Source organism: Primulina tabacum, chromosome 7 (assembly GCF_025594145.1).
Source record: "Primulina tabacum isolate GXHZ01 chromosome 7, ASM2559414v2, whole genome shotgun sequence".
Lineage (NCBI taxonomy): Eukaryota > Viridiplantae > Streptophyta > Magnoliopsida > Lamiales > Gesneriaceae > Primulina > Primulina tabacum.
This window is the reverse complement of record NC_134556.1, coordinates 38,773,245-38,789,728: the sequence shown is the minus strand read 5'-3', so window position 1 is coordinate 38,789,728 and position 16,484 is coordinate 38,773,245. Positions and strand designations below refer to the sequence as shown.

The 16,484-nt window shown below is 35.2% G+C and overlaps 5 protein-coding genes and 1 non-coding gene across 7 annotated transcripts; 4 read left to right on the top strand and 2 right to left on the bottom strand.

Moving 5' to 3' along the window:
• Positions 1 to 436: 436 nt before the first annotated feature.
• On the bottom strand, positions 437 to 1,093 carry LOC142550773 (protein S40-7-like). The gene has a single exon (XM_075659835.1). The coding sequence runs from the start codon at positions 1,091 to 1,093 to the stop codon at positions 437 to 439; it is 657 nt and encodes a 218-aa protein (XP_075515950.1).
• A 1,419-nt stretch (positions 1,094 to 2,512) lies between these two features.
• Positions 2,513 to 2,592, top strand: TRNAL-UAG (transfer RNA leucine (anticodon UAG)). Its single transcript has one exon. It is a non-coding gene; the product is annotated as a tRNA-Leu (tRNA).
• A 190-nt stretch (positions 2,593 to 2,782) lies between these two features.
• Positions 2,783 to 4,629, top strand: LOC142551856 (putative small nuclear ribonucleoprotein G). The gene is made up of 4 exons (XM_075661303.1): positions 2,783 to 2,921; positions 3,038 to 3,060; positions 4,154 to 4,275; positions 4,377 to 4,629. Exons 1-4 carry the CDS (start codon positions 2,887 to 2,889, stop codon positions 4,437 to 4,439), a joined length of 243 nt encoding a protein of 80 aa, XP_075517418.1. The 5' UTR covers positions 2,783 to 2,886; the 3' UTR covers positions 4,440 to 4,629.
• Positions 4,630 to 5,514: 885 nt separating this feature from the next.
• LOC142550981 (replication protein A 14 kDa subunit B-like) lies at positions 5,515 to 7,945 on the top strand. 2 transcript variants are annotated; one of them, XM_075660034.1, is made up of 4 exons: positions 5,515 to 5,624; positions 5,699 to 5,960; positions 6,457 to 6,545; positions 7,813 to 7,945. In XM_075660034.1, exons 2-3 carry the CDS (start codon positions 5,702 to 5,704, stop codon positions 6,519 to 6,521), a joined length of 324 nt encoding a protein of 107 aa, XP_075516149.1. In that variant the 5' UTR covers positions 5,515 to 5,624; positions 5,699 to 5,701; the 3' UTR covers positions 6,522 to 6,545; positions 7,813 to 7,945. The 2 variants fall into 2 exon arrangements, with proteins under 2 accessions (XP_075516149.1, XP_075516148.1); XM_075660033.1 differs by lacking the exon at positions 7,813 to 7,945 and having other exon boundaries at positions 6,457 to 6,703.
• Positions 7,770 to 8,714, top strand: LOC142550772 (uncharacterized). Its single transcript, XM_075659834.1, has one exon. It carries the CDS (start codon positions 7,770 to 7,772, stop codon positions 8,712 to 8,714), a length of 945 nt encoding a protein of 314 aa, XP_075515949.1.
• A 2,070-nt stretch (positions 8,715 to 10,784) lies between these two features.
• LOC142551855 (uncharacterized) lies at positions 10,785 to 14,524 on the bottom strand. Its single transcript, XM_075661302.1, has 12 exons — positions 14,162 to 14,524; positions 13,202 to 13,266; positions 12,981 to 13,053; positions 12,807 to 12,825; positions 12,565 to 12,684; positions 12,264 to 12,333; positions 11,985 to 12,028; positions 11,864 to 11,905; positions 11,727 to 11,786; positions 11,570 to 11,637; positions 11,320 to 11,377; positions 10,785 to 11,119 (listed from the first exon to the last, which is right to left on the bottom strand). The coding sequence occupies exons 1-12, from the start codon at positions 14,449 to 14,451 to the stop codon at positions 11,030 to 11,032; spliced, it is 999 nt and encodes a 332-aa protein (XP_075517417.1). The 5' UTR covers positions 14,452 to 14,524; the 3' UTR covers positions 10,785 to 11,029.
• Positions 14,525 to 16,484: the final 1,960 nt, after the last annotated feature.

Genomic DNA, 16,484 nt, shown 5'->3' with positions numbered 1-16,484 from the left:
AATTTTGAATGAGTGCATGCAAGAAACCCCAACCTGGGCAACATCCCAAAATAGGAATCTTTCTGATTGAGCTCAACTTAGTTAGAAATCGAGGAGAAAGGATATTTGTTCATTAGAAATACTCAAACAGACATTGGAAAATGGAAAGCTGCAAATTCACGAACCAAAGTAAACACAAAGCTTTCTTACTTCATTAAAAATCAAAGATACACAATCTGTTTCCCTTCGACAAATATCTCTCAGGGAATTACTATTTACTAGTACCAGCAAATCCAATCGACACCCTAAATCTTAAATTGTCGATTCAACAGAACAAGAACTCAACCTTGTTTTTTGATCTTTTGCACAAGGAAATTATCAACATAAACTGATTCCGAAATTCCTCATCTCAAAAACTAATATGGAAGTCGAAATAAAGAGAAGCTTGCTGAAATTACTAGCCCAAAAAACCTGTTTGTTGCCACACGGCGTTGCGCACCTGCCGCAGATCTCTTCCCTTGAGCGTCCTCCCCACGCCTTCCAGCACCGAGAAGGTATTCTTCTGATTTTGTGTCGATCCACGGGCCACGATTTCGTGAGGCGGCAGCATCTCATCATCGTCCCCTTCATCGGCGTGGTCAACGTCATAAACCTCTCCACTCCTCTGCTTCCTCGGAAACATCGGAACGTTCACTGGTGCAGATTGATGAAACCGTCGCGCAGGCAGTGACTGCGAGTTCTTGACCTCCAACGACGAATGAAGTTTCGGTATCGAAGGGATAGCACGCGAGAACGGCGTGGTTGACGAGGAAGGGAGAGCAGGTTTCCGGACTATAAACTGGCCGTCGAGATTCCCCTGGCGCTCCGACAACGCCGCTAGGATGCCGAAATTCTCCGAGCGTCGGAGGCTGTGGCTGATCCCGGAGGGATTTCTTTGCTGCCGCTCGGAGAAGTCGTTGTTGTAGAAAACGTCGTCTTCGTTTAATTCGTCGCCGGTGGCCGCGGATGGGGATGAAAAGAACGTAGTCTCCGAGGGATGAGAGAAGACTCCGATGAATCGATCGTTGGTCGGAGATCGCCGATAGCGGGGAGCTGCGACACCGTTTTGATTCATTATTGGTCAGAGTTGGAGAGGCAACACAGACTGTGGCAGACTGATGAACTATATAGTTACAAGAGAGTAATGATATATTATTCTGCAATCATTTTTGGGGCCCACTAAATATTTATGAACGGTGACGATGGGATGTGGTGCATTGAAGTCGATGCAGAAGATAATACTGCTGGACGGCAGGTGTCAATGACCTGCGTAGGGATGTGGCGAATAGGAATGTGGAAAGAGGAAGCGGAGACTCGGCGGGGAGAGTGTCAGTCTGTTCTAATAATATTTGTTTCGAATTCGAAATTATTGAATTCGAGCCGAACTCGAACATGTTCGAATATTTTTCGAATCGAATTCGAGCTAAAATTATATTGTTCGATTGTTCGCGAACTGTTTGCGAACTTTAGCATTATATACTTAATAAAATATTATTAATTATATATATATATATAATATTATTCGAGTTCGAATCGAATTCGAACTCGAGCCTCAGTTCGAATCGAAAATAATAAAAATTCGAGTTTCGAATCGAGCTTCGAATATGTTTATTCGAATTCGAGCTCGAACTCGAATACTGAAAATTTCAAAAAATTCGATTCGATTCGATTCGTTTACAGGCCTAGTAAAATCTAAGCGGTAAAGAATTGGATTATTATCCATTATAAAAAAATTATTATATAAAATTTTTTAATAATAAATTGAAATTAATTAATATACATATTATTTATAAACTCCATCGTGCAACTTGTTCAACACCTGTGCTGTTTTGTTTTGTGTGTGTGTGTGTGTATATATATACACATACACACACACACCAGTGCTTTTGTGCACACATGTATATTCGATTTTTTTATAAAATAAAATAAATTGAATTAAAAAATTTTGAAATCGTGTGAATTTTATGATTTTTAATAAACAAAATTAATTTTTTTTAAATACAGTAAAGATGTAAGCAATTGAATTTGAATTTAACAAATTACAAATAATTGAAAGTTTGATTAGAAAAATAAAATATAATATGATGATGACGACGATAGGAAAGTAGAATATAATATCATTATAACACGAAAGATTGTGTTTAGATGAAACAAATCAAATGATCTGAAATGTGGAAATTTTGGATGATTAGGTTGCACGGTAAATTTGAAATTGAAGTAAATATATTTGAAACACATGAGATTTGCAATTTTTATTTTAATTTTGAGTCAAATAGATACGATGTATTTGAGAGTTAAATGAATTATATAAAACTCACACACACCTCTTATGATACCGTCTAAGATGTAAGACTTTATAATTGTTTTAAATTAAAATAATTTTAATTATGATATTTTTAAATACATTTTTATCGAACATGGAATGCTGAATAAGAAAATCAGGTTCCAGTTTTAAATTTATATTATTATACTTTAACTAAATAATAATTATAAAGACAGTTTGGCCGAGTGGTCTAAGGCGCCAGATTTAGGCTCTGGTCCGAAAGGGCGTGGGTTCAAATCCCACAGCTGTCAGTCATTTTTATTATTCATAATTTTTTTATCCCTTTAAAAAGAAGACTAAATAATTATCATTTAAGTAACAAAAAAGTGTTTACGGATTGCTTGATTTATTTTGTATGATTAAAATAGTGGATCAAGTTTTCACATCGTGGCCCAAGTTGAATAATCTGGGCCCAATCAGTTCAACCCGTATCTAGTCCGTTCCACTTGGCCAGGCATCAAATTTTATCCCTCACTTGATTAGGGCTTTGAGCAGCTGTAAAACCCCAACGCCGATTATCACTTCGTCTTTACTGGGATTTCGCAATGAGCAGATCGGGCCAGCCTCCAGATCTCAAGAAGTAATTATGCTATGCTCTTCAACTTATGATTTTCTCCAGTGTTTTGCTTGATTTTGTTTTTTTCTAAATAACCTACAGGTTTTATTTTTATTGATTTACTTTTATTTTGACGGCAGGTACATGGACAAGAAGCTACAGAGTGAGTGTTCTGTCATTCACGCTTTCAGTTTTCTTGTGAAATATCTACTTTACTGATTATTAATGTGCTCCAGTTGTCCAGTTTCTGGGTTTTATGTATATTATATAATATGGCATCCTTTTAAGAATAGATTATCTTTTTCTCTTTTATTTATGTTGTTCAGGAGAGTGATTGGTCCAAAATGCGAAGAATTTTTGTGTGCATTTTGGATAAATGTTCTTTCTAAAAATCGAAAACTACCTATATTAATATAGATTTTGGCCTTAGACTATAAATGTGAACCAGAGAATGCAACTGTCGTCGTTGGACTGAGTCAAGCTGACAATTGACGAGCCGGTTCATAGCAGAACTGTTTGTGATATTAAGTGATGATAAATGGTTAAATGCTGGCATTTGATTTCGGTTGAAGCTAGCAATTTTTGAACAAAATTAATTAATAGAATTTCAATTTTCTCATTTTGGTCTGCCCCTTGGTTTTGGAACTAGTGTGGGAGTTGGATGGAAAGAATTTGGAATGAAATTTCCTTAATCCTTTCTGAACGAGTATTGTTTCAGGATGAGCGTCGAAGTTTGAAGTTTCTATCAGTTATTTTCTCTGTAAATTTTATATGTGGTACATTTTTGAATTTAGAGGGATTTTTTAGTATAGTTTTGTACTTTGATTGGTATTTTTCTTCCATTGCCCCGACTCACATCTTTTAAGTCTTGTATGGTTTGTGTTCCTTCTAGGTGTAATGCGACTCAGTGACTCAACGTCACATTGTCTCGTGTCAGCACCAACTCTCAACACAGCTTGTTCTTTCCATGCCACCATCACTATTTTGTTTAGTCGGTGAAAAGACTTCCACTTAATTGAGAATTGCATCGGTGTTTTGGAGATTGAAAATTTGACTCAACTCCTTGATCTTCTGCAAGTGTTGCTATGTGAAATATGCATTAAAGTCGTCGTATTCTGTCATGAATAGAACGTCTTTGATCATTAGTATAATATAATTTCCTGTGCTTGGGTTTGAATATGATAGTTTTCTTTTGGTTGGTCAATAATTTTCTCACGAGGAATTTATGTGTAAATCTCCATGAAACTGTGTTGCAGTTAAGCTGAATGCCAATCGTACTGTGGTTGGAACCCTTCGTGGTTTTGATCAGTTCATGAACCTGGTGATAGACAACACTGTCGAAGTTAATGGAGACGAGAAAACCGACATTGGCATGGTGGTAAGAGTCTCCACCGGTTCCATGTTGCTTAAATCGTTGCATGATTTGATTTGGGAGTGTTAAACTTACGGATTATGTTATAATGTTTGCTTCCACTGTAGGTCATCAGGGGAAACAGTGTAGTTACAGTCGAAGCTCTTGAGCCCGTTGCCAGGCCACAATGATTCTGCGTCTTGTGTAATGGATTCGGCCTCTTAACTTGTAGTGGCAATGTCTTGGATGCTGAATTTGTAAGCCTGACTAATGAACTTGTGATTTTGATCACGGACTCTTGATATTCATTACCTGTTTGCTAGAATATTTGTATTATATGAATATTATGTTTGGATGAGGGTTTAGGTTATTTTGTTCAAAGTTGAGAGCATTAAGTTTTTAAAAGCTAATTTTGTTCCTTTCCAGTATTCAAACATAGATGGCGGCTTGTTGTGTGCAAAAAATACTTTTAAAAAAGTGATTACTGTTTTATAGTCAACATCATGTTGTCTGAAAGAGTAAATTTGTACCTAAGAATGAAAAGAGTAAATTTAGGACTACTTTGAATGCATAAACTAAATTTAAGATGTACGTTCCTAAAATAACAAATTTACTTTTAAAAGTATGACGCAACTTATTTTCTCAACGGGGTTAATAAATCCAATACGAATTTTCTTTTTGTAATAAAAAATCGAGTTTAGTTCGGAATTTTTAAATTTCGAAATCTTATTATGTTCAAACATATTCTAAATGTTCGAATTCAAATACAAAAATTCGAATATATTTGAATATTAATTGAATACAAATTATGTATTTTCCTAATAACTCATCTTCTGTCCCAACTTTAAACATTTTGAATATTTTTTAACATTATTTTGAAACTTAAATATTTTAAGAGTAAATCTCTCGTAAGACGATCTCACGAATCTTTATCTATGAGACAGGTCAATCCTATCAATATTCACAATAAAAATTAATATTCTTAGCATAAAGTAATATTTTTTAATAGATGACCCAAATAAGAGATCCGTCTCACAAAATACAACCCATGAGACCGTCTCACACAAGTTTTTGCTATCTTTTAGAGCAATTTTATTTTTTAAAAAAGTAAAAATATATTGTTTTAGATAGTGTACGGAATAAAAAATTTACAAGGATAGTTACGTATATTTTTTATGATAAAAAATTTACAAGTATAGTTACGTAAAAATAAAATAAGTTATATGTAATTCGATTCAATCCGGTAAGCGAATAGCGATGTCATAATAAAGAGAGGCGGGAAAATTTAGCGCCATTTCCCCAAAATTATTGCCCCATTTGATTGCAAATCCAGAAGTCGTTTCTCCCCCACACGCAATTCTCCAACGTAGATAAAGGTGAGGCTCCCTGTCGATCTTTATTTTCGGCTGTTCCACTTCGTTAACTGTCGTTCTGTGTTTTTTTGTTCAAGGATATGGACACTTCAAACCCCGCTGTATTTGTGAACGCTGATCTTTTGCGGATGCACGTCGGGCGGAGGGTGAGGGCGGCGATTCAGGTGCTGAGATCTGATGGCGGCGGCTCAGTTGTGGGGAAATCGACCGATGAACAGCAGCTGGTCATCAAAGGCCATCCCCCTCACCCCCTTACAACTTTCGTTGAGGTAATCGGCGTCGCTGATAGCAACCAGTCGATTAAGGCTGATATATGGACCAACTTCGGTGACGATCTAGGTATTTGAAACGATTTGACTCATTGTTGGGGGTTTTCTTGAACCATTTTCATGCCTATTATTATTATTATTTGGCATTTTCAGGCTGTCTAGTTGTTCATTAATTATTCTATTCGGTCGCTGGTTTCATTGGTGGTTTTAGTGAACATATATTTATCTCTAGAAAATGATCGACGACTGGATTCTCTTTCCTTTCTAGTACGAGTTTATGATCTTCAGCATATCGTAATCTTATTTTAGAGTTGTGCAAGTGTTCTTGATATATCTAACCCAACACATCAATTTTCACATCATGTGTATCATAGGATGTAAATGTTAATTTTGAGGTTAACCTAATGTAAAGTGAGTAAATACAAGGATCTTTAACTGTCAATGAAATTAATTTGTATGTATAATTAGCTTTTTGATGGATTTTATGCTACTGGCCTTTGGTTGATGAAGTTGCATGGTTACCTGTTCAAAAGAGTGTAATAGCGATTCTTCATTTTTGTATACAGATACAAGCAACTACAACTCCATATGCCAACTTGCCAATGGAGATTTCAAACATTTGTTTATTTGAGCAGCCAGCCGTTTTCTCCATCAGGTTTCATTCAAATTGTAATACATTTCTTGGTTGATGCTTTTCTTCTTTGTAACGAATGGAGTCTTTTTTCTTCTAATCAAAATTTCACTATTCAACCATAAATGCACCACCATTTGGGTGAATACAATTATGGAACCCATTGCCATCAATACCGACCATCTGTTGCTTTTCGTCCACAGATTTCGAAAAATAATATTAAGTTGTGAATTTTTTTCTATATACTAAAAGGTTGAATCTGATTTAGCCGAATCGATGTGCATCCCGACTAAGGACCATGAATGTTTGCTATGTTTCTCGTTGTTGAACATGTTTCATTGACGTAATTATAATCTTAAAAATAAGAAAATTGACCCAAAAAAGAATCACAAGGACTTTTGTAATTTGGCCACTTCAATATAACATACAACTTTTTGACTTGGGTAAGGTGGAATTTTTTTTTGAATTATAGGGGTGCATTTGGGGTGGGGAGTGAGACTCGAGCCCGAGTCACCACTATATGTACAAACGAGACCACCGCTGGGCAAAGGCCTTGGTCTCGGGTAACATGGAAATTTGAACTTTCTTTCCCTTTGTTTGTTTTGAAGACTTTTTTCCCTTTGTTCATAAACAATAAGTGTGAACAAAAAGAAAGTGACAAAAGTTAAAGCCGTTCAATAAATATTTACCCATTAGACGCAGGCGCAGCAGCTCTCATAAAAAGATGGTTGTGGTGTAGTTTGGTTCCATAAATTACCTATAAATGATTAATTAAACTCTAATAATTTGTAAAATCTGAGCTAAATTTCCAAGTAAATAGAGATATGTAATAATTGAGCTAAACACCCTATTAGTTAAAAATCTTAACAAGCTAACGGTAAAATTAATTAAGTTTATGTATAAAATATTATCTAAAACTTATATTGCATTTAGATTTTTTAGGTGTGTATGTCCAATAAAATTTAAATATATTAAAACAAATAACTTCAAATAATTAAAATTTTAGATTTTGATCTTAAAGTAGATAAAATAATTAAAATTATTTTGTAAATCATAGATATATAGCTGATTTTTATATTGGAGGAAAGATTAAAAATAAATAAATGCGAAGAAAGCATGACACTGCTCAATTTGAAATCTTGAATACTATTTGTCTTCCATTCACATTACCAGCTTCTCCCTCCCTCACCTTAACTTTCTTTCTTGAAGTATAAATCTTCACCTCCGCCATTTTCCCCATTTTCTCCAATGCCTCAGTTCGATTTTGATGCCTTAATCACGGCCCATTCAGGCGAAGACAACGACCTGAAAATATCAAGCAAAACACACGATGAAGAAGAGTACTCGTCCGAAGATAAAGACATCCCCGGTGGGCAATATGATATCGTGCATCCGGACGACCCACCAGTATCTTTCTGGCTGTCGAAAGACGCAGAATATGATTGGCTCGATCGAAATGCTTTTTACGATCGAAAGGATTCCACCAGAGGCAACTCGAACTCTACGAATTTGAACCCCCACGTCAAACCAACGAACTCTTACCACAATTCTCAGAGGTTTTCTGCTAACTTGAAGTCCAAGGCTTTCATTATTGGATTGCCGAAGACGCAGAAGGCGACTTTTGTAGACTCCAGCTGCAGGAGGACCTGTAAGCCGTCGACAAATGCAAGGCTGTTCCCCAAACGGACGGCGTCAGCGGGGAAATCAACGATTGCTGTCACTGAACCGGGTTCTCCAAAGGTGTCATGTACAGGGAGAGTCAGGTCGAAGCGTGGCCGGCGGAGGTCGAACTCATCGAAAAGAAGCGATAAGCCGGCAGAGAAATCTACAGCTTGCCATGAGAAGCCAGAAGCAGAGGAATCAAAAACAGGTGTTGCGAAGAAGGAGAAGAAGAAGAAAACCGGATTTTACTTCAAGGTAATGAGTATATTCCGTTCCCAGAAGACAAATAAAAATCCGTCACGTTCGTATAGTCGCAAGGTAGCAGAACTCCAGGCGGAGAAACTTCCGGCGGTTGAAGCGCTGCGGAAGAGTGCGAGTATCAAACCAGCGCCCGAGCCGCCAGGTTTGGGTGGGATGAAGCGTTTTGCGTCGGGGCGCCAGTCTGGGTCCTGGCTGGCGGAGGATCTCAATCAGGTGTTACCGGAGCCGCTTTATTTTGATCGGCGCCCGTGTATCACCGGTGGTAGGTGATTGCTTTGCTGGAGAAGCGTCGGGCTGTACTGTAATAGCTGTGTTACTGTGTAATCAGTGAATTTTGTGTGTGTAATTGAAAATCTTGAAAATAATTACGTAGCATTTCATAAATTATTAGGACTGAGTGAATATTTAACTTTTTAAGATTGTTGATTAGTAAAAATTGTTATATCTAATAACCATATATTGAGAAAATCTAGAGGGACGAATTATTTATTCGCATGAAAGTAGATCATGCTAGAGTTGTCAAATTGGGTTAGGTCCGTCGGGCCAGTCCGTCTCGCTATAAAAATTGAACGTGTTAGATTGATAAAATAGCAGTCCGTTTGGAGGCGGGCCAAATGGGCTGAGCCCGTTTGGGTTGCGGGCCAAGACGGGCTCGGTCGAGCCCAAACGAGGCGGACTGGCCCGCCAAATTAGGATAAAATTTTATATTTTTAAGTTTTATATAAAAATTGAAATAAGTTTCATGCGCTTCCATGTTTTAGAAAAAATATATTGATAATTTACTTTTAGAACAAATTTATTGATAATTTACTCTTACAACAAATATACATAAAAAAAGAAAAATTTACAGATATACATAAATAAAACAAAAGGGAAGAAATTCCTGTAAATTTTATTCATGAATCTTAAAATAATTTTTAAGCATAGCAGTTGTTTGTGAACCAAGAGTGGTTTCGTTTGAAGTCCGACGAGTTATAGTTAAATTTTGTGGACCCGACGGAGGTTTGCTAATTATGTGTATTGTTGAAGACATAATATTTTTTAAAATTTACAACCGTCTCTTTCCTCGACTTTATGTTCTCTTCCATGTCTCAATATTCATGTTTGTTTAAACACTTTACTTTTTATGAATTATGTTGTATGCTTTCTTAATTTCTTATTTCAATGTTTTTAATTATTTTATGAAACTATTAGACTGAAATATGTTTAGCATTTTTTCTTAAAAAAATAAGTGGGTTGGCCAGCCTAACCCACGGTCCAAGGTGGGTTGGACTGGATGACCATTTAGAGGCCCGCCCTGCCAAACCCATTTTGACATGTCTAGACCATGTCATGGACTCCAATATGTCTCAATCTCATTTTCATATATTTTTGTTACAATTATTTTATTTTAATTTTTTATGGGGAGGGGCATTCGAATGCATATTGGATAAAAAAAACTCTGGGTTAATGTAACAGTACTTAAATTATGTCAAGTCGGGTAAATCGTAATCACTACGATAAGTTTGACGGAAAAATGATTGTAGAGATGATCAAATTCTTGATCATTTGATTATGTGCTCCAATTTACACACACCTTGGACTTGTTTTCCATTATCATAAATATCAAGGAGGATGAGCTCAACATGAAGAAGAGTTCAACACCTAATTTGTTTGTCTATGCCGTCGATTAAGAACATGGACTCCAATACATCACAATCTTATTGCTTCCACGTTCTTTAGATGAGTGGACAGGTATTACTTTGGACATTGGGTTGTAACCACAACTTTCAAATAAACTTCAAAATTCATCAACTTATATTAAATATTTAAACAACCATCTTTTAGAAAATTTAGGCTTTGTTCTCACTAGTTTCCGGCAAAAACTTATTTGAGACGGTCTCACGGGTCGTATTTTGTGAAACAAATATCTTATTTGAGTCATTCATGAAAAAATATTATTTTTTATGCTAAGAGTATTACTTTTATTATTGTGAATATCGATAGGATTGACCCGTCTCACATATAAAGATCCGTGAAATCGTCTCACAAGAAACCTACTCAATTTTTCCTAGTAAAGTCATAATTCCAAGCTTTTAAATTATATATCGATTTAAAAACTGGAATTCAATACATTATCAATGGATCAGGTATTACCATATTATAGCTCATGAAATTTAGATAATTCATGTATTTTACCATCTCCATCCAAATTATATAAATCTATTTGTATTTTCACATAAACTAAGATAATTATCAGAAAAACAAATGTTACAAAAACATTCATTTTAATTTTAACAGTATAAAAAGAAAATTTTAAGATAATACTGAATATACACTAGATTATATATTTGAAACAAATGAAAAAAGAAATAATTTTTTTATATTTGAGACGGACAGAGTAATAAATATAATATACTATGATACATGGCAAGTTCGAACAAAGAGAATCATCATAATTTTAATTTCACGAGATATGATATTTCCTTCTCTAGAAAGGCAAAAGGCAGAAGGCAAAGCACTCGCAGCCTTCATAATTGACTCTGGTGTTCCTATACATGACGTTTAAGCTTTGAACAAGAGCTCTTCCGTACTGTCTGTCACTGTCAGACAGCATATGTTGCCCTTAAGTATTCGATTATATCTGCACTCTCAAACATTTGGATTCCTGTGTTTGGATCTTCTAAATATGGAACCTGCCAACGAATCGGAAGCTTCTAATTTATGCGGCCCAAATATTTTGTAATCATATCTAGAAACAGGCTCAATGGTGGGGCTGTGAAGACAAATTGAAATTTTATTTTTTTGACGCATTCTAAATTCCATTTTTTGAGTCGCTACCCCTCGTAGGCAATCATGGGTTTGTCCCCGGTATGTGTAATAATATGAAACGAACCTGAAAATGGCCGACTCTCTGGTAGAGTATCTGTCTTTTCGGGCTGCCACGCGCACAACTGCGAGCGAAGATAATAGTTAAGCTGAGATTTAGAATCGTCCCTTGTTGAAATTTCAAATATTCTGCTATGCTTATTAGATAGTCATTATGCAGCGTGTCTTCATGAGGATGGGGAGTAACATGGCATGCATATAATTCCAAAGATTTGATTCTGTGGGGATTTATTCATAAGATTAGAAATGCGGCGTACCTATGAAATATGTGTGGAAGTTCTAACTCGACGAGTACTTCGCGTACAACTTTGCAGAACGGTGAAGCCTGAATTTATATACATGTTTTTTTTAGTTGGCTTAGAAAACATACAAAGCAAGAACATCTTACATATTTTAATTTAACCATAAGCTAACCTCGTATGCCCATATTTCGAGAGGCTTGGGCGGCATCTTTGATGAAGTGTAGGACGAACCCTGCAGTAATTTAAGAGAGAATTTTCCGATTTAGAGATCGTGTAGCTAAGAACAATGAGAGCGTTTTGGCTGTGTACCTTTCCCATGCGTCCGATCATTGCGAACCCTTCTGTTAAAGTCTACATGAGGGGAAAAAATGGGTTATTCTCGAGAAAAGCTTTTCAATTAGAGAATATGATTCAGTGCTTCTTTGCTTACAGTAAATAGACCGAGAGAGAGCAGAAATGGAACTTTTCCATCACCTGTAGAAATGGAACCAACAGGATGGATTAAATGTTTTGTTGCTGAATCAACAAGAAACGTTTAAGAGCGTGATGAGATTAATTGAGACAAAGACACCTAATGTACTAATGGATGCTAGGTTGGAAGAGCTATGCCTTGAACTTAATCATCGTAAAATTTGTGAACAAACATGAATTTTTTTATTACATGGAGAAAACAAAAATAAGCAATTAATAGAATATAGAAACAACATACCATATTTCCCGACCAAGTATTTAATTATGTCATCAGATTCATACATTGAAATTCCAGTGTTTGGATCTACCTGAAGCAGAAGTAAATGAGAGAGATATCTCTGTCAAGTTGAATGGACATAGATGTTTCTACCTTCTAATCTCAGAAAATAATCTCCCCAAGACTTCATGCGCCAATCTCAACAAAAATAGTACTCACAGAATAATATGTTTGGAATCGAATCAAAGATATGAAAATCATGCAAAATGAAGAATAATTAGTTACCAAGATAAATTCATGTCAAAGCATCCAAAGCACTAACCATGTAAGGGAACTGTTTTTTCCCACCCATTTCTGCAACCTTGGGACGGAAATTTGGGCCATTTTTTGGACAAGGATAATACAGGACATCAAGGTCTAAAACTGAAACAATTTCCCTAACCTGTGATATCCTCAATTAATAATATCAAACGTTAGAAAATGCCATAGCTATGTACACTATGAGGCAAGTTAATATGCAATCTAGTTAGAAAAGAGTGGCAAGAATATGAATTCCTATTATACCTTCCGACAAAATGGGCAGCTAGAGGCATGTTCACATGTTCCACCAAAGTCCATATGTAATTAGTCTTGCATGTTAATACAATTGCAGACCAACAAGTGTAATGAGTTAACATTTATGTCAATCTGGAATTCAAAGAAATATACAAATTCCAATCAGAATGAAGTTCATATTACCTTTCAAACTCATATATTTCGATTGGCATCTCAGGACGAGGGCCTACTTTCGAAGCTTCTTTCAACTTAAAACCTGCAAGAATTTGTCTTCTTAGAACATATGCTATTCAGAGTTTTGACAATCAAAAGAAAGCTGCAGAGAACAATTCTGATCAACGTTTTCTCTGGGAACAAGCTTACAAAATAGTTTCTGATTATATAGTCAGTCAGACAGTAATTACCAGCAAATCCTAGAGCATATTGATCGGATGGAATCTCTTTACTGGGCACTACTGTCACTGAGTACCTGCATTAATGGACACAAAATTTGGAAATGATGTCACTAAATGGATTAATACTAAAGAAAAACAGCAAAACGTACTCAGTGGAAAAACTCCACTTGTGAGGGAAGAGAAACTAAATTTTCACCTTACTGAGAAACACGATGAAAGAATTAATAATACCAGAATTACTATGGCTAGTCTGGAAGCATGGGGGGAAAGAAATGATTATCCATTCTATCACGACCTTTTTGATATCTTAGGGGTCACACTTAATTGTGTAATTCCCCATCTACGAGTAAAAGATTTTAATCATTCTCCTTTAAAATCTATATACATTCCTCATATCTATCTCGATTAACCACGGGATCAGAGTTAGCTGACTGATGATTCATTTCCATACTTCTATCAGAAGTAAGTAGAAAGGCACCAACAAATTGCAAACTCGCAAAACAAACTAATCAAAGATAGAGAAAGTCCCGGATCCCTCCTCCCTTTGTTTAACTGTTGCGATACATTAGTATAATAATTATCCCTAATCAAACTGAAAAACTTGTTCGAACATGATCTTCTTGTCTTGTCTTGGGTACACCAAGACTTGCACGATTCTTCCACTCCCTTCAGCTCGTATGGAGTCTCAACAAGTCAAGCTATTCATTAATTCTGTTAGCTACATGGTGGACTATAAAAATCTCGGTGAAGACGTAAACTAAAGCTAAACAAAAAATAAATAGGCAGTTTATGTGTAATTAAGCTTCATAGTATACATTCCAAAAGTGACATCTGCAAGTATGCAGTCTTCAATATGAATAAACAGTTAACTCCCACATATAACAGACATAAAACATACAAATGCGAGTGAAATAATCCTCAAGTTTCCAGCAATCTCAATCTCAAAAATATAAACATATATATAAATACCCAGTAACAAGGACACCGGTCGTAAGGCGAAAGAGGAGAGCGAGAGAAGCCCCCAAAATGTCCAAAACCTTATCGGGTCGAACCGAAAATGGCTTGGGCTCCGGAGCCCTAAAGTTGGGCGGCGCAGATACTGAAATTCCGGAACTGGGCCCTGCCTCCGTCCGTGCCGACAGCGGGCTTTCTGAAGTATTTGCCGATGATTTTACAGAAAACATCCTGTGGTTTGATGTTCTGCGCCGTAGCAGTGGACTGAAAATAGGTGCGGCGGTGAGATTCAACACTCCGGCCATGGTTGTCTGCTGGATGCCGGGAAAGGCAGTGGCGGTTTATATGTGTGGGCAAAATTAAGACAGGTAATTCAGTTATTTTGGACAAGCCAAATAATAATAATAACTAAAGGATAAATATATGGGTCAAGGCCCAACTGGTAAGGCCTTGGCCTTGACAAATAGAAATAAACTGGCCCAACACATTTATTAATAAACTTTTTTATTTAAATGCTTTCAATTTCTACTCTTTGTAAACACACACCTTTTATACAAATTGATTATTCACTGAAAATGTTTACCTCCATTCATTAGTTACTTATATTCAGAACTTTTTTTTTTTGTGTATAAAAAAGAATCCAATAATTTGAGTTGATTATTTTAACATTATATTTGGTTCAAAAATGTGTTTTGAATAAGATATAGTCTAAATATAATTATTAGCTAGTATTCAATTTCAAAGTATGAAAATATATGTTAAATTTCTTTAAAAATGAAATTATTAAAAATTTCAATAATATAAGATAATTAAGCATGCCACACATAAAAAAAATTTACTCAATTAAACAAAAATTAGCCATGAGGAGCAACATCACCCCTCAAAATATCTAGAGTTAATGAAGAATTAATTATTTGATTCCCTTTTTAATTTGCAATAGAATAAATGCCTCCATTTCCATTTCATTCCGACTTTATATTGTTGGTTCATAGGATATATAATATCTATTTTTTGTTTTCATATTTCTAAATGAACATATAATTGATCGTCACGTTCGTTTGTGTATTTTGTTACTATATATAGAAGATAAAATCGATTAAGAAATATTATTATATTAATAAGTCCATTCTTTAAAATATATTTGATTTACTCGTAATAGATGTTATACATATAGGTAATGTCTTCGTCCACTCATCACATGACACGTGTGTTGAAGGATGAATCATGACATAGTTGAATGAGTGATCATAATTTATCCACTCGATATACATATCATGTGTTGAGTGAATAATAACACTACTCATATAGATAGCATAAACAAAACCTCGTAATTGAAAAACACACTTTCGACATTGACAAACAATACTGAAAGCCAAAGAGTAATTGGTGAAATAAAGTCACGAATGATTTGGTGTTAAATTCAATGTGTATATGATTATATTCCCTCATATATTCTCAAGAGATTGAATAGAACACAATTGAAAGCAAACTCGAGAATTTCAACACTTCATAATTTTTTTTATTTTTTTTAAAAGGACAGAAATTGATTTTTTCTTATAATTTTTTTTAACATAATTTGTTTATAACATTTAAAATACCTGTTTTTCCTTTTTTTTTTGGTTAATGTATGATGTAATAGTAACTGGTAAAGAATTAACATATGCATGGAAAGGAAAAATGGTGCATGTAAAACAGCAAATATGCGCAGTGTTATATAAAGAAATATTCTTTTTTTTTCTTCTCAGAATTCATTGCACCCAAAGCTAAAGCTGTCGCGTCACCTTTTTGGAGACCAAATTGCCATTGACTAAATGGATTTTAGGATACAGGAAACTGAAGATAACTATAAGAAATAGCCATATTTGGCACAGAACGTCCTTGATAAATATTCCTTTGTTTTTTCCAATTTTATGGAGTGATTTGAGTTTAATATTAATATATTTAGTACATCACATTATTAGAAAGAACAAGAGTCTAAAAAGGAGAACAAAATAACAAACTACGGAATTATTAGATGTCAAAAAAATATATTTGAAAATCGAAGAAGCGAAACCAAGACGACAAAGATAGTTAAGAGTCGTAAAAAGATATGTACCAAAATCCATACATAGTTGCTACTGTTATGTTATATCATACGACGTTACACATATATATTGAGGATGAGAATAAAAATTGAAAGGGAGAACTGAGGAACCCATTTTTCGTGGCCTTTATAAAAAAAAAATAAGCAAGATTCTTGCCTCGAGAATATGGCCCTCTAGCTTTAGTCTTAGTACAGTTTAGAGATTCTGATGTTCCATTTCTCAAGAATCTCACTTTTCTCCCCATTCGCTCTTTT